This window comes from Oncorhynchus keta, chromosome 14 (assembly GCF_023373465.1).
Source record: "Oncorhynchus keta strain PuntledgeMale-10-30-2019 chromosome 14, Oket_V2, whole genome shotgun sequence".
In the NCBI taxonomy this organism is placed as follows: domain Eukaryota; kingdom Metazoa; phylum Chordata; class Actinopteri; order Salmoniformes; family Salmonidae; genus Oncorhynchus; species Oncorhynchus keta.
Genome location: NC_068434.1, coordinates 13905568 through 13930690, shown reverse-complemented (window position 1 = coordinate 13930690; position 25123 = coordinate 13905568). Strand labels below are relative to the sequence as shown.

General features: G+C 47.1%; 1 protein-coding gene across 3 annotated transcripts; it reads left to right on the top strand.

Moving 5' to 3' along the window:
- Nucleotides 1-1960: 1960 nt before the first annotated feature.
- Nucleotides 1961-24977, top strand: LOC118370856 (transducin-like enhancer protein 1). Of its 3 annotated transcripts, none has more exons than XM_052461133.1 (20): nucleotides 1961-2666; nucleotides 3006-3106; nucleotides 3606-3669; nucleotides 4170-4214; nucleotides 7937-7999; nucleotides 8151-8225; nucleotides 9972-10158; nucleotides 10434-10450; nucleotides 14944-15060; nucleotides 15272-15325; nucleotides 15575-15727; nucleotides 15910-16048; nucleotides 16484-16683; nucleotides 16880-16956; nucleotides 17084-17333; nucleotides 17505-17752; nucleotides 22320-22467; nucleotides 23234-23384; nucleotides 24019-24095; nucleotides 24237-24977. In XM_052461133.1, the coding sequence occupies exons 1-20, from the start codon at nucleotides 2643-2645 to the stop codon at nucleotides 24342-24344; spliced, it is 2298 nt and encodes a 765-aa protein (XP_052317093.1). In that variant the 5' UTR covers nucleotides 1961-2642; the 3' UTR covers nucleotides 24345-24977. The 3 variants fall into 3 exon arrangements, with proteins under 3 accessions (XP_052317093.1, XP_052317091.1, XP_052317092.1); XM_052461131.1 differs by having other exon boundaries at nucleotides 1962-2666; nucleotides 8151-8255; XM_052461132.1 differs by having other exon boundaries at nucleotides 1964-2666; nucleotides 8151-8255; nucleotides 16502-16683.
- The last annotated feature ends 146 nt before the right edge of the window (nucleotides 24978-25123 follow it).

Genomic DNA, 25123 nt, shown 5'->3' with positions numbered 1-25123 from the left:
ACGTATCCAAGTATAATATTTACGTATTCAGGCGTATCTACATATAATATATATGTATTTAGCTGTATCTACATATAATATTTACGTATTCAGGCGTATCTACATATAATATATACATATTTAGACGTATCCAAGTATAATATTTACGGATTTAGCCATATCTACATATACTATATATATGTAATTAGCCGTATCTACATATAATATATATGTATTTAGCCGTATCTGCATATACTATATACGTATTTAGACCTATCTACATATAATATATACATATTTAGACCTATCTAGACAAATGTGTGGCAGAGCACGTCATCTAGTATACTTAATAGCTCGTTAAATTCTACCCAGAACACCCAATCCCCTAATATACTCACGACTCACTCAATACTATCAGCTTGTCAAATCTTGCCAATCTACAAGCATCAATGAGAAAACCATCACATATTCTATGGTTGAATGCCTTAAAGAAGAAGATTAACTACATATTGTAAGGCTCATCCCACCTGTTTTATGACAAGTCACGCATTGGGTACAGACATGCAGCATTCTATCATGGCACAGTATCTTTGACCTTGACGCTGTTCAATATCCTGTACTATTCTATATGATTCTATGTAGAATGGATATTTTATACTGTCTACAGACCTGATATTCAAGGAATAATGATGATAGGAGAGCTTAGCTGCTTAAGTGGAGACTGTAGTAAGGAGCAGACTGCAAGGTTCTGTCTGGTTCCTGGTTCCTGATTGGTTTAGGTGAGGGCTGGGGTGCAGGAATAAATAGCAGCGTTCTATTAAGATGGCCCGGATTGAACCAGCCTATGGCCCGTCACGTGACTGGGTGAAGCCGGTGAGGGAGGAGAGCTCTACTCAAATCAAACAAGAATCTGAGGCGCTCGGTTATGTTGTCAACAAGGCGGCATGAGACATTGTTCAGAAACATACATCTCTTTTACACAAAATATGTTCAAATTTTCAAACTAGTTTTCATTGGGAAGGCAGATAAAGCGTTTTTAGCAAAAACAATCAATTTTGCATGTGAAGACACAGAATTCACATCTAAGGAGGTTGGTGGCACCTTAATTGGGGAGAACGAGCTCGTGGTAATGACTGGAACGGAATCGGTGGAATGGTATCAAATACATCCAACACATCCATGTGTTTGATGCCAATCCAGCCGCTCTGTTCCAGCCATTATTGTGAGCCGTCCTCCCCTCAGCAGCCTCCACTGATCCACATTTTAATCTACGTCCCTTTTTCACCATTGGCTATAACGGGACAGTCAGCTGATGCCCGGGATGCATCCCGCTTTCAAAACGAATGCAATCACTTTTTATCCGGTGCAAACTACGCCTACCCGTGTGCCCGGCTAGCTTAATAGAATTCCCTCAATTCTGCTGGAGCTCAGGCTGATAGTGAACCCGGTACATCTCCACATCATCGTCCACCAGACGATGTGATGGAAAGGTCACACTGGGTCACGTGTATCTCTCTTATGGACCCAGATGAGCCAGAGGTCAGGGCAGGTCACGGCACTCTTGGAGTCTTGCACAGGACAGGACGCCATGGGTTCCCATGCTGAACCTACAGGATAACCTGGAACTATTTTAAGACATAACTATAGCAGGGGAAAAGGCAGTGATACAAAATATCTTTAATAAAATAGTTTATTTGTGCATGTGTGTGCGCCTTTAAGGACCTCTGATGTCGCCACGTTACTTTGATTGACAGCTGAGATCTGTCACTCTCCAGTACACTAGCCGCCTTGTGTTCTACTCCTCGCTAAACCTATCCATCACTGGGATTGGCTGGTGTCTGTGTAGCTCAAAATAATCGACACACTTGAATGCATTTAGAGGAAATCTAGTGGTGGATTCTACATATTGCGTCATTATCCCACGTGGAAAGACAATCCCTATTGGTCCGTGTAAATTTTCGGGGGCAGTTCCTTTTCTGGTTAGCTGGGGGAGTGTGAAACCGCGTGAGAAAGTTGCCATTGGGGTAAAGCGAGGCTTGACGCTACATTGTTGCGCTGATAGTGGGAGTTATTATCAAAACTAACAACATTTTCCCCTTACGAAACCTTTCTTTAGACTGGAAAATACTTCAATCTTGCGTTTCATCGAGTACAGGCTATTATTCGGATAACGAATAGTAATTTATGTTGAGCATTCACCACAAGCTAACACGGCAAGTCAAGTTACAATTAACTTATGTGGATATGTTCTAGTAGCCTACGCTTCTTCCCTGAGCGCGTTGTGGTCTTGGCTCCGTTGACTACAACTGGAGTTTCGGCTATTCGGATATTTCTGCGTGGACAGGATCACACAGCCTACAACAGAGGAAGACCATTCTTGTTTTTCTCCTCTGGATGACCGTATCCCTTGTTTTTACGGTTGATACATGGTCGTATGCTGGAGTAAAGAAATAGTATTCTTCCGCGCATCCGTCGCCGGGCCACCGCTGTTGAGGAGTTGACGGGAGATCTAGGAGGACAAACGGTCGGACGTGCTGTGTCATTTTACGGCCAGTCTCGGAAGGACCTAGGATGCATTTATCGTAAGGTGGAGCATCCGCACACCGGTCCCTATTTTGATACCAGACGTTTTTTAGGAAAAGGACGTCTGCGGAGGTAGAACGATGTTCCCCCAGGGTCGACACCCGGTAAGGTTGGCCAGTGAAACGCATCCCCCATCCGCAGGTTCTCTGCACTCATTTGTCATGTCGAACCATTCTGTATACCGGCGATGGCGGGTCGGTCCCGGATCTCGGGCGAAGCCCCTTTGTTTGTCTTTGGCTTAGAGGCTGTCAGCCTGTAACAGTTCTGTAATGAGTTTAACATGATGCACTCTCAGTAATTGGGGCTAGGCGCACTTGGCAGCGCACATCGCACTTGGATGCTGTATTGCTGTTTGTAATTCACTGCTAATTAGCCTACATCTATGATGCAGAAACAAACGGTCAGGTATTGAGTGATGTGGCTTTTTTATTTTATTTTGATAGACGCCCCACCAGGCCCCGGGCCAACCTTTCAAATTCACCATTCCAGAGTCACTGGACCGCATCAAAGAGGAGTTCCAGTTCCTCCAAGCACAGTACCACAGGTGAGTGGCTGTTCACACACAACCCACCCACCCATATACACTCCAAGGCCAATGTCACACTTTTTGTGCTCAGACTGTGGTAGGTCTAAGCCATGCTGATGTGCTTAAGCCAGAGGGTAGAGTCGAGGTCAGATTTTCATAAATCACCTCTTATTTCCCCATGTGTGCAACTGTGCATGTTGCCATATGTGGGACTGGGGAGGGGGAGAGGAGTGCGATGAAGTGCCCTGCATGATAACAGTAGCAGGCAGTAGGCTAGACTGCTGCTATCATAGCCATATGACCTAGAATGTCTTAATGGCCTATGCAGCAGGTAAACAAATATTGGTCCTGCATGATTCCAAGAGGTTTTCCAGACCATGCTGCTCTGCCCTATAGACCACATTAGATATGTTTATCTGAACTACATTTGGAATGTCTTCTGGGTATGTGTTCAGGATTGGTGGTGGTGGCTATGCGGCGTCCTGTTTTATTTTGATAGTGTCTCTGTCCTCGGCAGTTTGAAACTGGAGTGTGAGAAGCTGGCCAGTGAGAAGACAGAGATGCAGAGGCACTATGTTATGGTGAGTCCAATCAGCACACACATTCTAGATGTTAACGCACTATCACTGTCTGGATTGATACTATCGCCACATTGCTAGCATACTGTCAATGTTAATTTTTTGCTTACACACACACAGGCCTATGCACACACATTGATTTCCACTACATTAGCTCTATATATATCTATATCTACATTCTGAGGTTGTTTTGTCCTTTTTGCATTTTAGTTGTTTAGCAGATGCCGTTATCCAAAGTGACTTACATTTAGTGCATTCATCTTAAGATAGCTTGGTGACACAACCACATATCACAGTCATAGCAAGTACATTTTCCCTCAAAGTAGCTATCAGCTGGGTCAGTGCTAGTAGGAAAAGACAAGTGGTGTTAGGGTGGGGAGACTGACTGAGATGCCTTACGATACTCTTTGAAAAGGTAAAGCTGTTAACTAGCCCTCTCTTTAAGATAGAGGAAAGGGAAGTATAAACTGTCAGCCTAATGATTACAACTCTGTCATCCACAGTACTATGAAATGTCTTATGGGCTGAACATTGAAATGCATAAACAGGTAAGCCTTGCTCACACTCGCTCTTACTATTTCCTATAGTGTGTGTGTGTGTGTGTGTATTCACGCAGAAAATGGGCTTTTAGCCTGCCAGGATAGGTGTGTGTGTGTGTGTGTGTGTGTGTGTGTGTGTGTGTGTGTGTGTGTGAGGGTTTATCAGTGATGGATGGTGCTCTGTTTCTCTCTCAAGTTAGACCTGGTGGTACGAGCTCAGAGGCAGGATGAATTACTCTGTTGATTGATTGGTACTGTCTGGGGGAGTAGCCTGTTTTATTGCATTGAAGAGGCTGGGCTGGGGAGGGCATAGGAATCAATCACAGAGTCCTTTATCGAGAAAATGCAGAGGAGCACTCTTCCTCAATACACACACAGGCTTGCCCCACAGGAACAGAGCACTCTGGCTCACAGCATTTACCAGTAATTACCACAGAAATCGATTGGTCAGGACAGAGGAAATTGGAGGTGGAATAGCCTGGGTGGTTTGCTGAGGAAGGATTATGTGTGGTCTCGCTCTGTGTTGCTCGCTGTCCCTGTCTCTCGCTGTCTCTCTCTCGTTGTCTCGCTGTCTGTCTGTCTCTGTCTTGCTGTCTGTCTCTGTGTCTGATAGTAATGCATGTCTCTTATTGTGGGGAAGATGTCATTTCTGCTCATTGTCTCAGTAGAGGGTGGTATTGTGAGTGCTGTATCCCTGCCCCTGCCACACTGTAGCCAGTTGCTCTGGCCACACCAGCCCCAGGCCTGCCTCCCCTCTGTCTGCACCGCTGCCTGATTGAATGAAGTTGGAGGAGAGTGGAGTGCAGACCCATTCTCCTGCTGCTCATATTAGGGTATTGGGGCTGAATTCCAAACCTATCCTTAACCCCTACACCTACCCACTTTATGTAGACCTGAACGTCTTTATTCAGGTTTAATGAAGCAGTATGGTATTAGGCCTAGCACCATCTTGCCCTCTGATAGGCTAGAGGGAAGTTTAGCCTATCCAGCCCTCAGGTGTAGTATAGATCCAGAAGTGCCTTTGGGTTCAGGGTAGATCTGGAATTCAACATGTCTTCCTAGTCCATGTCGGGCTCTCTCTCTCTCTGACCTATGGCCTGTAGGTCCTCGTCACTGATATACAAGCTGATGACTCGACAACTTGCCATGATTTCGATGTGCGATTTGTTGTCCCCTACCACCATAGTTGAACACACTGGTTATTGTTCTGAATCAGAGTGGAAGTCTGCTCCATGACCAAAGGCCATCCTTTCGTTGTAAGCCCCTGGCATGTGTGAACCTCCACGCTGTCTGTCTCCTGGGGTTGGGTTGGGTAAGAAATGGGTGAGGTGAGGGACTTTTATTGGCCCAATGATTTTCTGGCTCCTCTGACCCACTTGGGCCTCAGGCTCTGGGTCGCGCAATGATTCCCTTAACCGTTCCTTAATGAATCCCTGTTAATGCTCTCCTGTGGGTTTAGTGCCCAAAGTGTCTTGGAACTCAGCCTATTCCCGGCTTGCAGCACCTATCTGCCGGCTAAGAATACCCCTCAGAGATGGTGCTTCGCTTCTAGGAAAGCACAGTGGGAGAAGCAGGTCTTTTCTTGGCTTACAGGTATTCCAGGAGCTAGGCAGGTGTATTCTAGGCTAGCTGCTGTGGTTCTAGTAGCTAGGCAGGTGTATTCTAGGCCAGCTGCTGTGGTTCTAGGAGCCAGGCAGGTGTATTTAGGCCAGCTGCTGGGGTTCTAGGAGCTAGGCAGGTGTATTCTAGGCCAGCTCCTGTGGTTCTAGGAGCTAGGCAGGTGTATTCTAGGCCAGCTGCTGTGGTTCTAGGAGCTAGGCAGGTGTATTCTAGGCCAGCTGCTGTGGTTCTACGAGCTCAGCAGCAGACAGAAGCAGGTGTGCTAACGGGAAACCGGTGAGGCTGGCTCTTTCTAGGGTGTGTCACAAAGGCTGGGCTGCTAGAAGATTGGCTGGAGGATCTCTTCTGATAATGTAGCCAGCATCTGATATCACAGAGATCTGAATGTATCAAGCGTCTGATCTAGGTCAGCACTCCTGCTCTGAGAAGCTCAATACATACGGCCCATGGGCCCTGACTCCATTTCTCACTCGCTTTTCAAAAGAAAATGGGATTGTGTGTGTGTGTGTGTGTGTGTGTGTTTGTTTGTGTGTGTCTGTCTGTCTACGAGTGTGTGTGTAATGTCCTATTACTGCGTTCGAAGGCTCCTCTAATTCCCCCTGTACCCTGACCCGCCTCGGATCAATTTGATTGGACGATATGTAATTTGAGCTGCATCATCTGATTTGCAGCCTCCGTGGGGGTATAGGGTATCCAGCCAATCGCAGTCACCTCCGGGGGCCGGATGCCCAGCCATGGATATGAGTGGGACGAAATTAAATTAGGAGTGATGAGATTATCTTAAAGCACCGATGGGAATAGGAGCAAGGCAGAGGGTGAAACTTAATCTAAGGCTGACATGATAGCAAGGCAGGAGCCTCGGTATGATTCATTGCTGTGTGTGTGTGTACGGTGCGTGTGTTTTCTGAGAACTGTGGCAGGCTGCAAGCTGTTAACTAGCCCTCTCTCCAGTGAGTTGTTTATAGTCACTCATACCCATATTGACTGTTTAATTTTTTTTTAAATGAGCCTTTATTTAACTTGGTAGTTCTCATTGAGATAAAGACCTGGACCAATACAACATTGATCCTATATCTTGACAGATGGCGGCAGTTGGTCCTGAAAGCAGTTAGACATGTCTGGCTATCCTTCAGGACATCTCCAGCATCACATGCACACTAGGGTTTACCGATATTTGGTCAGACCTCTTCTACCCTATGCTACTCCTAATATACGATATCCGATATAATCGTTTTGAAATGTTAATGACTAGATAATTCAAATGTTAGTTTTTATTTCTGAAATAATTGTCACATTCTCATTACTATGATCTCTCCACCATTTCCTGGTTGATAAAAATTCAGTTTGTGACAAAACAAGCAAGTATAGTGTAGAGAATCATTGTACCATCTAAACCGCTGTGAGAGAAGTTTTCCATAACCAAAAATATTGTATTTTCAGCTGTTTGAAACTGGTGTACAAAACCGAAAGTAAAAGACGCAAAAACAAAACTTTTAAGAACAGGTAGCACAGAAATAGTGCATATAGAACAGATCTACTGCTTCTTAGACTTGCTTTCAATGAGAATGACAGATCTATAACTCACATTTCTATATGAATTTGGTTGGGTCGCCCAAAAAGTTACATAGTGCAGCTTTAAATAATCTTAGTATCTTAGTAGTATACAAAATAAGACTTAGTTAATTAATTTAGACTTTTATTTTCAACATATTAATATAGCCTAACTGATAAAACTGCACAGTTTTGGTATTTGTAAAGTTCAAATTGTCTTAACCCTCACAATACATTTTCAATGTCTAATATCACAATATTTAATCATATATAGGATATCGGGTGCAGTTGAACTGGGATGTATTCACTAGGAACAAATGGGGAGGGATATACCTGAATGAATCCATTAAGAAACTCTCTATTTCAAAACTGTTTTGCTACGCTGTGCACTGATGAATAAACCCCAGCTGGAGTTGACCTGCACATGGCTGTGTGAATACAAGGGGGAATGTTTTCATGTCCGACAGCCCCTAGGCACTGCTGGATGTATCTTCTAAGCTGTGATGGTCACTGCACTATCCATACTGATCCATCCATCCTCTCTCTACTCCATCCAACAGACAGAGATTGCCAAGAGGCTCAACACCATCTGTGCACAAGTCATCCCCTTCCTCTCACAGGAGGTAAGTGTGTGTGTGTGTGTGTGTGTGTGTGTGTGTGTGTGTGTGTGTGTGTGTGTGTGTGTGTGTGTGTGTGTGTGCATATATGTTGTCAGTACATTTTGTGTAGTAGGCCCAGGATATTACGTGTGTAACGCTGTGTGTGCCCATGCAGCACCAGCAGCAGGTGGTCCAGGCGGTAGAGAGAGCCAAGCAGGTCACCATGGCTGAACTCAACGCCATCATTGGGGTACGGGGACTTCCCGGCCTACCATCCACTGTAAATACACTCTACTGCAACTTCCTGTGTGTGTGTACTGTGAGAGTGTGTGTGTACTGTGAGAGTGTGTGTGTACTGTGAGAGTGTGTATGTGTGACATGCTATTAGTGAAATGTCGACATGTCTGTGACAGTTCTTTACCGGGATATGCTGCTGCTGTGTTTGGTAACCATAACAACATGCATATTTTTAGTTTTTATTTTATTTAACTAGGCAAGTTAGTTGAGAACAAATTCTTATTTCTAATGACGGCCTACACCGGCAAAACCCGGACGACGCTGGGCCAATTGTGCCCCACCCTATGGGACCCGGAATCCAGGTTGTGATACAGCCTGTATTCGAAACCAGGTTGTCTGTAGTGACACCTCTAGCACTGAGATGCTTTGCCTTAGACCAATGTTTGGTAACTATAACAACATGCGTAGCTGCTGCTGTGTTTGGTAACCATAACAACATGCGTAGCTGCTGCTGTGTTTGGTAACCATAACAACATGCGTAGCTGCTGCTGTGTTTGGTAACCATAACAACATGCGTAGCTGCTGCTGTGTTTGGTAACCATAACAACATGCGTAGCTGCTGTGTGTTGGCTGTTTGGATTTTCTCAACGGTTCTGTGAGGCTTTGGAAGAGGGGGAGGCTGAGGTGGGTTTGATGGCTGTGGCGGGGGTGGCGGTTGCCATTTGAGTCTTAATTGCAGGATTCCAGTGTGTATAAAGTGGGTTTGAGAGTCTGGTCCCCCCCACCAAGCTGTCAGTCACCGTGTTTGTGTGTGTTAAATGAGTGTAATGAAGCATGGACACCCTCACCCCTCCCTCCACGGCTCACCCTAACACCCCCTGACACACAGCCTCCACCAATACTTCCCCTCCATTTACTCTCACCAGTGGGGGGGAGGTGTGTGTGAGCGAGCGCTCCTTGCCATGCTGTTTTGGCACATGGAACAAGGGCTCGGTGGTATGTGTGTGTTTGGCGGGCAAGCCCAGGGATTAGCGCTGTGAAAGAGTAGGTATGGGGTTAGAGTGCTGTGGCGTCTCTCTCCTGTGGTTCTGAGGAGGGGGGTGGGGGGTGTGGCTTAGTCAATTAGAGATAAAGAGAAGGGTTGACCTTCACCACCGCCCCTCCCCCACTCTCCCGCCGAGACCCTCCCTCCCCCTCCCCCCACGGCAAATCTCCGAGGTTTGATTCCTGCGGCTACTGTCTGAAGACGCAATAATGATGTTTTGGAACACAAAGGCATTTCACGCTCAGACGAGCGCCTGATTTGGTGTGAAAGAGACCGAGACCTGACAGCTAAACGCCCCCAATCCACCAGAGCCCTCCTCTCCTCCCCACCCACCCTCCCTCCCTGGCCCGCAGGCAGCAGCTGGGGCTCTCCAACCCCCTCCTCCCTTCCTCTTCAAGCTCTGGGCTGTGATCCCAGCTGTCAGTATTGTTCTCTCTCTCTCTGTCTGTGTGTGTGTGTGTGTGTGTGTGTGTGTGTGTGTGTGTGTTTTGAAGGGAGAGGATTATGGCTCTGCCATTATTTGTAAGAAGGCCACATCGTAGAAAGCTCCTCTGGATGAAACACAGAAGGGTCATGAATTCCTCTAGGTTTTCACATTGATCACTCTGCTCCATCAGTGTGTTAATGGCTTGTTCTATTGATTGACACACTTTCAAGTGGATTGGGGAGTATTGATTGATTATAAATTAGTAATTGATTTCCTCTCTCCTGTAGCAGCAGCACCTGTCCCACGCGCACAGCTCCCATGTCCCCCTCACACCCCACCCCGCGGGGCTCCACCCGGCCCATTTGGGGGGAGGGGCAAGTCTGCTCGCCCTGTCCAGTGCCCTGGTGGTGCCGCCACCCCACCTGGCCAGCAAAGAGGACAGGAAACACTCAGTGGAGGCCGAGCACCTGAGAGGTGAGACCCACCCGGCCTTGTTGCTGGGCCTGCATCTGAGGAGGAGGAGTCTGTCTGGCTCGCCCACGTAGCCAGACAGAGGGAGGAGAACGGACTGGACTGTTATCATTGGGTTTGTTAATAATAAATATACTGAAAACAACAAGTGCACGGCTCTGGATTCTAATTATTTTATTTTTCTCTGTTTCTTTTTGTGTGTTTTCCATGCCTCCCTCGTGTGCGCCCTGGTGTCCTCGACACCTTGATGCTGTGTGTCATCGTTGCTATGGGAACAGAGAGAGAGCCAGGCACAGTAAGTACTTCCTGTTACCTATGGCTGCAGCCTTGGCAAGCGCAAGTTAAATACCTGAAATGAAGCGTCATACCTAGATGATATATGAGAGTCAACTACTCCTGAAATAAAGCATCATACCCCTCCTAGATGATATGATAGGAGAGAGAGTCAACTAGTCCTGAAATAAAGCATCATACCCCTCCTAGATGATATGATAGGAGAGAGAGTCAACTAGTCCTGAAATAAAGCCTCATACCCCTCCTAGATGATATGATAGGAGAGAGAGTCAACTAGTCCTGAAATAAAGCCTCATACCCCTCCTAGATGATATGATAGGAGAGAGAGTCAACTAGTCCTGAAATAAAGCGTCATACCCCTCCTAGATGATATGATAGGAGAGAGAGTCAACTACTCCTGAAATAAAGCGTCATACCCCTCCTAGATGATATGATAGGAGAGAGTCAACTAGTCCTGAAATAAAGCATCATACCCCTCCTAGATGATATGATAGGAGAGAGAGTCAACTAGTCCTGAAATAAAGCGTCATACCCCTCCTAGATGATATGATAGGAGAGAGAGTCAACTAGTCCTGAAATAAAGCATCATACCCCTCCTAGATGATATGATAGGAGAGAGTCAACTAGTCCTGAAATAAAGCGTCATACCCCTCCTAGATGATATGATAGGAGAGAGTCAACTAGTCCTGAAATAAAGCATCATACCCCTCCTAGATGATATGATAGGAGAGAGAGTCAACTAGTCCTGAAATAAAGCATCATACCCCTCCTAGATGATATGATAGGAGAGAGTCAACTAGTCCTGAAATAAAGCATCATACCCCTCCTAGATGATATGATAGGAGAGAGAGTCAACTAGTCCTGAAATAAAGCATCATACCCATCCTAGATGATATGATAGGAGAGAGTCAACTAGTCCTGAAATAAAGCATCATACCCCTCCTAGATGATATGATAGGAGAGAGTCAACTAGTCCTGAAATAAACCGTCATACCCCTCCTAGATGATATGATAGGAGAGCGTCAACTAGTCCTGAAATAAAGCATCATACCCCTCCTAGATGATATGATAGGAGAGCGAGTCAACTAGTCCTGAAATAAAGCGTCATACCCCTCCTAGATGATATGATAGGAGAGAGTCAACTAGTCCTGAAATAAAGCATCATACCCCTCCTAGATGATATGATAGGAGAGAGTCAACTAGTCCTGAAATAAAGCGTCATACCCCTCCTAGATGATATGATAGGAGAGAGAGTCAACTAGTCCTGAAATAAAGCATCATACCCCTCCTAGATGATATGAGAGTCAACTAGTCCTGAAATAAAGCATCATACCCCTCCTAGATGATATGATAGGAGAGAGAGTCAACTAGTCCTGAAATAAAGCCTCATACCCCTCCTAGATGATATGATAGGAGAGAGAGTCAACTAGTCCTGAAATAAAGCATCATACCCCTCCTAGATGATATGATAGGAGAGCGTCAACTAGTCCTGAAATAAAGCGTCATACCCCTCCTAGATGATATGATATGAGAGTCAACTAGTCCTGAAATAAAGCGTCATACCCTTCCTAGATGATATGATAGGAGAGAGTCAACTAGTCCTGAAATAAAGTGTCATACCCCTCCTAGATGATATGATAGGAGAGAGTCAACTAGTCCTGAAATAAAGCATCATACCCCTCCTAGATGATATGATAGGAGAGAGTCAACTAGTCCTGAAATAAAGCATCATACCCCTCCTAGATGATATGATAGGAGAGAGTCAACTAGTCCTGAAATAAAGCATCATACCCCTCCTAGATGATATGATAGGAGAGAGAGTCAACTAGTCCTGAAATAAAGCGTCGTACCCCTCCTAGATGATATGATAGGAGAGAGAGTCAACTAGTCCTGAAATAAAGCATCATACCCCTCCTAGATGATATGATAGGAGAGAGAGTCAACTAGTCCTGAAATAAAGCATCATACCCCTCCTAGATGATATGATAGGAGAGAGAGTCAACTAGTCCTGAAATAAAGCCTCATACCCCTCCTAGATGATATGATAGGAGAGAGAGTCAACTAGTCCTGAAATAAAGCGTCGTACCCCTCCTAGATGATATGATAGGAGAGAGAGTCAACTAGTCCTGAAATAAAGCATCTTACCCCTCCAAGATGATCGATATGAGAGAGTCAACTAGTCCTGAAATAAAGCATCATACCCCTCCTAGATGATATGATAGGAGAGAGTCAACTACTCCTGAAATAAAGCATCATACCCCTCCTAGATGATATGATAGGAGAGAGAGTCAACTAGTCCTGAAATAAAGCGTCGTACCCCTCCTAGATGATATGATAGGAGAGAGAGTCAACTAGTCCTGAAATAAAGCGTCGTACCCCTCCTAGATGATATGATAGGAGAGAGAGTCAACTAGTCCTGAAATAAAGCCTCATACCCCTCCTAGATGATATGATAGGAGAGAGAGTCAACTAGTCCTGAAATAAAGCATCATACCCCTCCAAGATGATCGATATGAGAGAGTCAACTAGTCCTGAAATAAAGCATCATACCCCTCCTAGATGATATGATAGGAGAGAGTCAACTACTCCTGAAATAAAGCATCATACCCCTCCTAGATGATATGATAGGAGAGAGTCAACTAGTCCCTGGTTGCTAGGGGACCTGATGTTACTTTGCACCACAAAGTACAAGCCATCTAGTTTCCCCCTTAGCACTTTTGATGTTAACCCCTGCTAATCATTCCTTAAGCCCACTCACTATCTTTCACTCACACAGACACAGCTTTGTGCCACCCACCATCCTTGCTTTGATTCACCTCCCTCTCTCCCATTCTCATGTCAAACTGGCCTTCATTTAGAAATGCATCCATGGCCTTTAAGTATGTGTGTTTTCTGAGGTTAACATCATGGCAGGGTGGGAGGGGGCTGGGGTGTTGGGCTGCCTGCCGTTACTGGATTTGCCTGGATCTGCCCTGGACTGTTTGGCGCTCTCTCCAAATGAGGGCATTAGCAGAGCCCTCATACACGCACATACACAGACATGCACACGCACGCACGCACACACACAATGACAGGAGCTCTCGCCCTCCACTGCCCGGCATTGTTGTGTGCATTAAACACCTCAGTGAGCAGATTGCCCCCCCCACACACACACTCTGCTGATCCTGCGCTTAAAGGGCCTCATTGTGTTTAATACGGCTGCCGCCCGGGGGGGAGAGGGGGGTGGGGGTGGCGAGAGCGTCATGACCTGAGAGACAGTGGGGAAATTGCTTGTGTTTTGTGGGTCAGCGCTCTGCTTTCTAAAGCCTTTAAATAATGTTCCCCTGGGAGGGAGACTTTGAAGGAACCTTTGGCTGGGGGCTAAGAGGGAGAGGCAGGGGGAGGAAGAGGGGAGGAGGCCCCTTGCCCTGCCTGTCTATTGGGTCTCTCTCTCTCTGTGTGTGTGTGTGTGTGTGTGTGTGTGTGTGTGTGTGTGTGTGTGTGTGTGTGTGTGTGTGTGCGCGCGCGCTCTGCTGCTCCTGGATGCACATTTCATTGACAGCGTCAGGCCTAAATGGACTCCAACATGATGGGCTAATCCACACACAATGGAATCTGTTAGCCGGGGGAGGAGGGGAGGGGTTGTGGAAGTGAAACACACACACACACACTGCCCTTTAGCTACAGCAGTAATAGCTGGACAGGGCCAGGAGAGGGAGCACTGATAAAGCGTCAGAACTCCTCTAATCAGCGTAATCTCTGCCAAGTGTCAGCCCCCCCCTTGATGTGAGGGTTTTGACTGACAGACAGCCACACCTGTCCCTGGCCTGGAGGGTGTAGGTGCTGTAGTGCAGGGCTCTGAGACACCCTCCTGTTGGTTTTCACTCCAATCCGGTTCCTGGAGAGAGACCATCCTGTTGGTTTTCACTCCAATCCGGTTCCTGGAGAGAGACCATCCTGTTGGTTTAACTCCAACCCGGTTCCTGGAGAGACACCCTCCTGTTGGTTTTCACTCCAACCCGGTTCCTGGAGAGAGACCCTCCTGTTGGTTTCACTCCAACCCGGTTCCTGGATGGAGAGACCCTCCTGTTGGTTTTCACTCCAACCCGGTTCCCGGAGAGAGACCCTCCTGTTGGTTTTCACTCCAACCCGGTTCCTGGATGGAGAGACCCTCCTGTTGGTTTTCACTCCAACCCGGTTCCTGGATGGAGAGACCCTCCTGTTGGTTTTCACTCCAACCCGGTTCCTGGATGGAGAGACCCTCCTGTTGGTTTTCACTCCAACCCGGTTCCTGGAGAGAGACAAAAACAACCTACAGGACGGTCTCTCCATCCAGGAACCGGGTTGGAGTGAAAACCAACAGGAGGGTCTCTCTCCGGGAACCGGGTTGGAGAACCTTGATGCTGATTTCCCCACGAATGTTAGGTTAGCATTGGGATGAAGGGAAGCTGATCTGTACCTAGGGCAGTGGCCTGTAGAATGTCATGTTTCATCCCTTCCTCCTGTCTTTGGCAGAGTAATACCCTGCTGGTTGCTGACAGTTTGCGTAACTCAGACAAGCGGCGCAACGGACCAGAATTTGCCAACGACACCAAGAAGAGAAAAGTGGAGGACAAGGACTCCAGTCATTATGTAAGCAGCAGCTGTGAGGGTGATACGTGTCAAATCAAATTGTCACATACAACATGTGAAATGCTTACATACAAGCCCTTAACCAACAGTGCAGTTCAAGAAGAGTTGAGAAAATATTTACCAAATAAACTAAAGTAAAAAAATACTAAAAAGTAACACAATAAAATAACGTGTGTGTGTGTGGTGACTGAGACCCTGTTTGTCCCCACAGGATAGTGATGGAGAGAAGAGTGATGACAACCTGGTGGTGGATGTCTCCAATGAGGTAACGTGTGTGTCTTTCTGACGTGTACATGCCTGTCTGAATGTTCTGTTAGGCCTCGCTAGATGGCTCAAAGATAGATGGACGTCATATGGGTCCTGGTCAAAAGTAGTGCACTATATAGGGATTAGGGTGCCAGCCTGGTCTAAAGTAGAGCACTATATAGGACATGGGGTGCTCTTTAGGACGCTATTCCACATGGGGGGGAAGTGGGGCACTGAGTGAGTCACTGTGTGAATGACCCCCCTCCAGGACCCTGCCTCCCCACATGGTACGCGCCTACCATCCCCCAGGGAGAACGGGCTGGACAAGACACGCCTCCTGAAGAAGGACCCCTCCTGTAGCCCTGCCTCCACAGCCTCATCTGCAAGCTCCTCCTCCCTCAAGTCCAAAGAGATGGGCATGGTGGGTGTAGCCAAAGCCCTCAATACACCTAACCCAATTCTGTCTAAACAAGACTTAAACTCTGGATCACAGAAACACACAACTGACCTTCAGCAGAATATCTCAGCTCTGTCTTTCTCTCGTTATCTGTCTCTGTCTGTCATGTGATATCTGGGTAATGAATGCCTCTGTTTCCATGGCAGCGTGATAAGCCGGGTACGCCTGGGCTGAAGTCGAGCACACCTACTCCGAGAGGAGACTCCACCCCCGGGCCCAGCGCCACTCCCAGTCTCCGGCCAAGCCTTGTCAAGCCCCCCTCCATGGAGCTACCTCACCCACCTAGTAAGATGATAAAAAGTCACACCTTTTGAATTGACCTCGTGCCATTTCCAAGCCTTCCTTACAGCCTACAAGGCGGCAGGTAGCCTAGCATTAAGAGGGTTGGGCCAGTAACTGTAAGGTCACTTGGGGGTTTCGAATCCCCAAGTCTGTGCACTTGAGCGAAGCACTTAACCCTAGTTGCCGCTCTGCTAAATTAATAAAATGGTGCATGGATATTACAGGCCACCTACTATTATACATTGGTTTTTGTTAGGGATTCTACACTCAAACTCTTTTGGTATTTATATCATTAGTCCTTTAATACAATCCCCAAAAACTGCATTTCAGCAGTCAAGTTTTGAAGAGAGCTCTTTCATTTCAGAGCAAAAAAGTTGATGTGTTTTGGCATCATATGAATACGACTGAATACAGTTCCATTAACCCATCTGACAACAGCTCTTGTGTACCCCTTAGCTGCTGGTCTGCGGACCCCGCTGGCGGTGCCTGGGTCGTACCCCGGTCCTTTCGGAATGCTGCCCCACGCCACCATGAACGGGGAGCTGGCGGGCGCCGCCTACGCCGGCCTCCACAACATGTCCCCTCAGATGAGTGCTGCGGCTGCTGCCGCCGTGGCCGCATACGGGCGCTCCCCTATGGTGGGTGTGTGCTTGTGTGTTCGCTTATTCATTCCATCCCAGTCCCATAATATGTGCTCATTGCATGTCTAAACGGCTAAGTGTCTGTGTTTATGTAGGACCCAAATACGCTGTCAACTGACCTCATTTCTTGTGTGTGCGCCCCCATGGATCTTTGAGTGTGTACTCATCCCTCTCTCTCTGTGTTCTCCCTCAGGTGGGCTTTGACCCTCATCCTCACATGAGAGTGCCTGGAATGCCCCCCAGCTTATCAGGCATCCCTGGAGGCAAACCGTGAGTGTGTGTGTGTGCAGAGACCGTGACCACTGTCCCAATACTTTTGGTGCTCACTGTATCTCAAATGTATTCCATGCCTCAAGTCCACCTTCCCTCTTCCTCCTCCAACTCGTCCTCCTCTCAGGGCCTACTCTTTCCACGTTAGCGCCGATGGACAGATGCAGCCGGTGCCCTTCCCTCCGGACGCCCTAGTGGGCCCGGGCATCCCACGCCATGCTCGCCAGATCAACACTCTGAGCCACGGCGAGGTGGTGTGTGCCGTCACCATCAGTAATCCCACGCGCCACGTCTACACGGGCGGCAAGGGCTGCGTCAAGGTCTGGGACATCAGTCACCCTGGCAACAAGAGTCCCGTGTCCCAACTGGACTGCCTGGTGAGTGCTACACATATATACACGCGTTTATCCAAAATCACCCAGTTGACGCATGTATTAAGTAGTGTCATGCTTATTTACAGAGATCTTTAAAACACACATACCTACCACTTTATTTCATAGTTTGTGAATTAGAGACCAAAAATAAGTGTGTGTGTGTGTGTGTGTCAGAACCGAGACAACTACATCCGCTCTTGCCGGCTGCTCCCCGACGGCCGGACGCTTATCGTGGGGGGCGAGGCTAGCACGCTGTCAATCTGGGACCTGGCCACGCCCACCCCACGCATCAAGGCGGAGCTGACCTCCTCTGCCCCCGCCTGCTATGCCCTGGCCATCTCCCCCGACTCCAAGGTTTGCTTCTCCTGCTGCAGCGATGGGAACATCGCTGTCTGGGACCTGCACAACCAGACCCTGGTTAGGTAAGGAACACTGGGAGGAGAATACATGGCCAGTTGGTAATAGGTAGAACTGAATAGCCTTTACTAACCACAGGTCCAGCATCAGCTAATGTATTATCCCCCTACTGTGGTAGGTAAGATTGGGGTATGGTGATCTGTTCCTAGATGTGTGGTTAAGGGCAACTTCTTTCTTTGAGTTAATACACACTAATTTTTGTACAGGTAACTGCAAAAATAAAGGGAACACCAACATAAAGTCTCTTAATAGGGTGTCCAAGGTAGAGGTTGACACGAGTGAAAATTCAGTCTTGTACTGTCCTCATTCCGTAATAGTCCTATAACCACGGAACTTTCCGGTCCCATCCCATGCTAATTTTTACATTCATAACTTCCTCCCTTCGCTGTTCGTCTGTCTGTCCCCTGCTCTGCATGTGAGTAGCTGTAGCAACTGCTCCGTTTGGCTGCTGCTCATGAGACTGTAGCCTGTCGTACACACACAGAAGATGACCAACACGTCAGTCAGTTGAACTCATGGATACGGACATGTGTAATTGCTCAGCAAAGACAACTCGATCAAATTTAGCTAAAACATTGCGCTTTCCTTTTAATGGTTCTGTTAGTGATGGATCCTTGGCTGCAACAAATGTTGGAATTACTCTCTTGAAGGTTTTGTCATTCAGATGTTTTATTTATTTTTTAAACCTTTATTTAACGAGGCAAGTCAGTTAATAACAAATTCTTATTTACAATGATTCCCTAAGAACACTGGGTTAACTGCCTTGTTCAGGGTCAGAACGACAGATTTTTACCTTGTCAGCTTGGGGATTCAATCTATCAACCTTTCGGTAACTAGTCTAACACTCTAACCGCTAGGCTACCTGCCGACTTTCGTTGACATCTGAGGTAAAATTGTAGTCACTGTTTACACCAGTCTCAACGTCAACAGTGAAGTGGCGACTCCGGGATGCTGGCCTTCTAGGCAGAGTTCCTCTTTCCAGTGTCGGTCTTCTTTTGCCCATCTTAATATTTTATTTATATTGGTCAGTCTGCGATATGTTTTTTTCTTTGCAACTCTGCGTAGAAGGCCAGCATTCCGGAGTCGCCTCTTCACTGTTGACGTTGAGACTGGTGTTTTGCTGGCCTTTAATGAAGCTGCCAGTTGAGGACTTGTGAGGCATCTGTTTCTCAAGCTAGGCACTCTAATGTACTTGTCCTCTTGCTCAGTTGTGCAATGGCCATTTTGAGCCTGTAATCGAACCCACAAATACTGATGCTCCAGAGATACTCAACTAGTTTAAAGAAGGCCAGTTTTATTGCTTCTTTAATCACCACAAAAGTTTTCAGCTGTGCTAACATAATTGCAAAAGGGTTTTCTAATGATCAATTAACCTTTTAAAATGATAAACTTGGATTAGCTAACACAACGTGCCATTGGAACACAGGAGTGATGGCTGCTGATAATGGGCCTCTGTAGATATTCTATACTTTTGAACGGTAGTGTACATTACCCTAGTGTTTCATTTTCTATACATTACCCTGGCGTGTCCCTTTCCAGACATTACCCTGGCGTGTCCCATTCCCGACATTACCCTGGCGTGTCCCATTCCCGACATTACCCTGGCGTGTCCCATTCCCGACATTGCCCTGGCGTGTCCCATTCCCGACATTACCCTGGCATTCCCGACATTACCCTGGCATTCCCGACATTACCCTGGCGTGTCCCATTCCCGACATTACCCTGGCGTGTCCCATTCCCGACATTGCCCTGGCGTGTCCCATTCCCGACATTGCCCTGGCGTGTCCCATTCCCGACATTGCCCTGGCGTGTCCCATTCCCGACATTGCCCTGGCGTGTCCCATTCCCGACATTGCCCTGGCGTGTCCCATTCCCGACATTGCCCTGGCGTGTCCCATTCCCGACATTGCCCTGGCATTCCCGACATTACCCTGGCGTGTCCCATTCCCGACATTGCCCTGACATTCCCGACATTATCCTGGCGTGTCCCATTCCCGACATTACCCTGGCATTCCAGACATTACCCTGGTGAGTCCCATTCCCAACATTGCCCTGGCATTCCCGACATTACCCTGACGTGTGTCCCATTCCCGACATTGCCCTGGCGTGTCCCATTCCCGACATTACCCTGGCGTGTCCCATTCCCGACATTGCCCTGGCGTGTCCCATTCCCGACATTGCCCTGGCGTGTCCCATTCCCGACATTGCCCTGGCGTGTCCCATTCCCGACATTGCCCTGGCATTCCCGACATTACCCTGGCGTGTCCCATTCCCGACATTGCCCTGACATTCCCGACATTATCCTGGCGTGTCCCATTCCCGACATTGCCCTGGCATTCCAGACATTACCCTGGCGTGTCCCATTCCCGACATTACCCTGGCGTGTCCCATTCCCGACATTGCCCTGGCGTGTCCCATTCCCGACATTGCCCTGGCGTGTCCCATTCCCGACATAACCCTGGCATTCCCGACGTTACCCTGGCGTGTCCCATTCCCGACATTGCCCTGACATTCCCGACATTATCCTGGCGTGTCCCATTCCCGACATTGCCCTGGCATTCCAGACATTACCCTGGCGAGTCCCATTCCCAACATTGCCCTGGCATTCCCGACATTACCCTGACGTGTGTCCCATTCGCGACATTGCCCTGGCGTGTCCCATTCCCGACATTACCCTGGCGTGTCCCATTCCCGACATTGCCCTGGCATTCCAGACATTACCCTGGCGTTCCCGACATTACCCTGGCATGTCCCATTCCCGACATTGCCCTGGCATTCCAGACATTGCCCTGGCGTGTCCCATTCCAGACATTACCCTGGCGTGTCCCATTCTCGACATTTCCCTGGCATTCCAGACATTACCCTGGCGTGTCCCATTCCCGACATTACCCTGGCGTGTCCCATTCCCGACATTGCCCTGGCATTCCAGACATTACCCTGGCGTGTCCCATTCCAGACATTACCCTGGCATTCCAGACATTACCCTGGCGTGTCCCATTCCAGACATTACCCTGGCATTCCAGACATTACCCTGGCGTGTCCCATTCCAGACATTGCCCTGGCATTCCAGACATTACCCTGGCGTGTTCCATTCCCGACATTGCCCTGGCGTGTCCTTTATTTTGGCAGTTACTTGTATATGTATTACCTCTGAGTGTACAGTGTAGTTACATGTGTGCTTGAGCTGGTCGTATATCATGTGTGTGTATTTGAGCATGTTCTGAATTGATATAATATATATTCTTTATGCTGACGTTTTCATCTAAAGAGACTGAATCATGAGTACATATGGGGGTGGGCCCAGCGGGAATTGAACCCACAAACCTTGGTGTTGCAAGCGTTATGCTCTACCAAATGGGCCACACAGGACCATGTACAGTTAAGCAATAAGGCCCGAGGAGATGTGGTATATGGCCAATATATCATGGCTAAGGGCTGTTCTTAAGCACGACGCAACAACCGGACACAGCCCTGACACGGAACTCAAACCGGCTGAGCACGTGCGCCATCGTGCATTAATGTATTTTGTCCCCCCACACCAAATGCGATCACGACACGCAGGTTAAAATATCAAAACAAACTCTGAATCAATTACATTCATTTGGGGACAGGTCGAAAAGCATTAAACATGTATGGCAATTTAGCTAGCTTGCACTTGCTAGCTAATTTGTTCTATTTAGCTAGCTTGCACTTGCTAGCTAATTTGTTCTATTTAGCTAGCTTGCTGTTGCTAGCTAATTTGTCCTGGGATGTAAACATTGAGTTGTTATTTTACCTGAAATGCACAAGGTCCTCTACTCTGCCAATTAATCCACACACAAAACGGTCAACCGAATCGTTTCTAGTCATCTCTCCTCCTTCCAGGCCTTTTCATCTTTGAACTTATATGGTGATTGGCATTTAAACCTTCATAGTATTACCACGTCGCTCTGAAAAACAGTTTGTCTTTCAATCACCCACGTGGATATAACCAATGAGGAGATGGCACGTGGGTACCTGCTTCTATAAACCAATGAGGTGGTCCTTCTGTAGCTCAGTTGGTAGAGCATGGCGCTTGTAACGCCAGGGTAGTGGGTTCGATCCCCGGGACCACCCATACGTAGAATGTATGCACACATGACTGTAAGTTGCTTTGGATAAAAGCGTCTGCTAAATGGCATTTATTATTATTATATTAATGAGGAGATGGGAGAAGCAGGACTTGCAGTGTGATCTGCGTCAGAAATAGGAATGACTTCTATTTTAGCTCTTGGCAACGCAGACGCTCGTTGGCGCACGCTAGCAGTGTGGGTGCAATAATTGAATAACATGGATTTCTAAATGTATTTTGCAATGCTCGCACACGCGACGTGTCCTGTCTGGTCAGCATGTTAGCCGTGGTATATTGTCCATATATTACAAACCCCCGAGGAGCCTTATTGCTATTATAAACTGGTTACCAACGTCAGCAGTAAAACTAAATGTTTTGTCATACCTGTGGTATACGGTCTGATATACCATGGCTGTCAGCCAATCAGCATTCAGGGCTTGACCCAGTTTATAATATTTGATAACGTGTGTTGTCCAACACAGGCAGTTCCAGGGTCACACAGACGGAGCCAGCTGTATTGACATCTCCAATGATGGGACCAAGCTGTGGACAGGGGGGCTGGACAACACTGTCCGATCCTGGGACCTGAGGGAGGGACGCCAGCTACAGCAGCACGACTTTACCTCACAGGTACACACACAGACACACACACACCCGAGAAACACAACTCACGACTTGAAACTGCAGGTTGACGCACACCCTGCACACACACAGGCATCTCACATCACTGGTGATGAAGGATCTCATGCACTTTGGTTGCAGCTCACTGTCACCTTGCAACGGTGTATTCTTAAGGACCTCCTTGTGTAACAGGAGAATCCAGAATAATGCAGGACTGATCACCTATCACATGCCCAGCACAATTTTTATTTTTTTATTTTACCTTTATTTAACTAGGCAAGTCAGTTAAGAACAAATTCTTATTTTCAATGCCGGCCTAGAAACAGTGGGTTAACTGCCTGTTCAGGGGCAGAACGACAGATGTGTACCTTGTCAGCTCCTTTCGGTTACTAGTCCAACGCTCTAACCACTAGGCTACCCTGCCGCCCCCACAATCTAGTGTATTAACAGGTTTGGCGTGGAACAGGATGATATTAGCTTGATACCTGAGGAGTGAATTGTAAAGGTGAAAAGACTGGGCTTCTTGTTGTGGCAGCTGGGGCAGTCCTCTGTTAATTCACACATTATATACAGGACATTAGCCACAGCTGTGTGCTAGCAGAGATGCTATTGAAACAACAAGGCGATACTTTACTTTTAATAGCGCAAACTGCAATCAGTGATTACCCACCTAGTTGTTGTTGTTTTACCACTTCATCAGTGACACACACACACACACACACACACACACACACACACACACACACACACACACTCTGCCCTTCCCTCTCTCCAGATCTTCTCTCTGGGGTACTGTCCGACGGGAGAGTGGCTGGCGGTGGGGATGGAGAGCAGTAATGTAGAGGTGCTCCATGTCACCAAGCCAGACAAGTACCAGCTGCACCTCCACGAGAGCTGTGTGCTCTCACTCCAGTTTGCCTCATGTGGTAAGACCATGTCTCCAGATCTCTGTATGACTGACGTCCTCGAGGTCTGTGTATGACTTCTTGTTAGCTGTGTACAGTAACTTAATGACAGATCAACTTCTGTCTCCCTGTATCCTGTTTTTTTTATATTATTTTTTAAACTAGGCAAGTCAGTTAAGAGCAAATTCTTATTTACAATGACGGCCTAGGACCAGTGGGTTAACTACCTTGTTCATGGGCAGAACAACAGATTTTTACCTTGTCAGCTCAGGGATTCGATCTAGCAACGTTTCGGTTACTAGTCCAACGCTCTAACCACTAGGCCACCTGCCGGGTAAAATCTTCGCTTTCGATCTGTGGTTTTATTTTCCATTTTGAACTGTGATGTATTAATCTTCCTGTTTTATACAAGTATTCTGTTGAACTATTCTTCTCCACATTCTGACCTGATATCTGACCTCGGGTGATATCTGACCGTGCCATAGCCTTACATTCTGTTTCCATGTGTCCTCATATACAGTAGCTCTAATCCTGACTTGATGCGATTATAAGCCCTCTACTCTGAGTACTCTGGTATTGGCCCCTACAGTATTAGCTGTCATAGCTTTATGTGATTCCTAAAGCGCGCTCTCTCTCTCGCTCTCTCTGCCACCAGGTAAATGGTTTGTGAGCACAGGGAAGGATAACCTGCTGAACGCATGGAGGACACCGTACGGAGCCAGTATATTCCAGGTACACACACACCTGTCTGTTCTCTCCAATCGGCCTACCTACCGATGTTTTTTAAAATCTTGTGTCAAGGCTGAGTATTAAGCTTTCACTAATCTTTGCCTCTATACCCCCCCCCTTCTACCTCTCTCTCCTCTTCTGTAGTCGAAGGAGTCTTCGTCGGTGCTAAGCTGTGACATCTCAGTCGATGATAAGTACATAGTTACAGGTTCTGGAGATAAGAAGGCCACTGTCTATGAAGTCATCTACTAGACTGCACTAGTGAGTGGATCGGCCACTGACAAACCAAAGTGGCTTTTTACTGTCCTACATCTGACCCTGGGTCAGAGAATCCTAAAGAACATTCTATATACGTGACCTTTCTACTGTCCTACAGCTGACTCTGGGTCAGGATATCCTACAGGACATTCTATATTCATTACCATGGGCAGAGCCCCCAGAACAATGACTGATGGAAATGCGGACCGAAACCTCAAATATGCCGAATTAACAGCATTGACGTTATTATTTTGACAGACGAAGAATGTGAATGGCCTGGTGACCTCTACCCTTTGTGACCCCTAACCTCTGACCCTAGCCTGCTTTTCTGCCAGACGAGCCCCCACACTGACTCTTCACCCTAGTATCGTGTCCCATCCTACATGTCTGCTATCGTGTGATTAGTTCAGTTTTATTCTCTTTGTATTTTTATTGGTTGAGCGTTTGTAAAAAAGTGTATATATTTCTTTTCTTACAGTAAATGCTTTAGAAATAACAAATGTTTGCTATGTCTTTTACATGGAGAATAATCTAACCAGGAAAAAACACTAAATGGTCTTAATGCTAGCTAATATAAATCTAAAGAAATTACTAGACAATAAATGTTATTTTTTTTCTTCGAACAAACGTCTTTTCTCTGGCTTCCAAAGTAGTGAACTGTATCGGTAAGGTCATGACCTTCCATCCAACAGGTCCTATATTCAGACTGCATAATCTAGTTCAGGGGTCTTCAACCTTTTCTTGCCTAGGCACCCCCTCTCAGGCAAACCGGC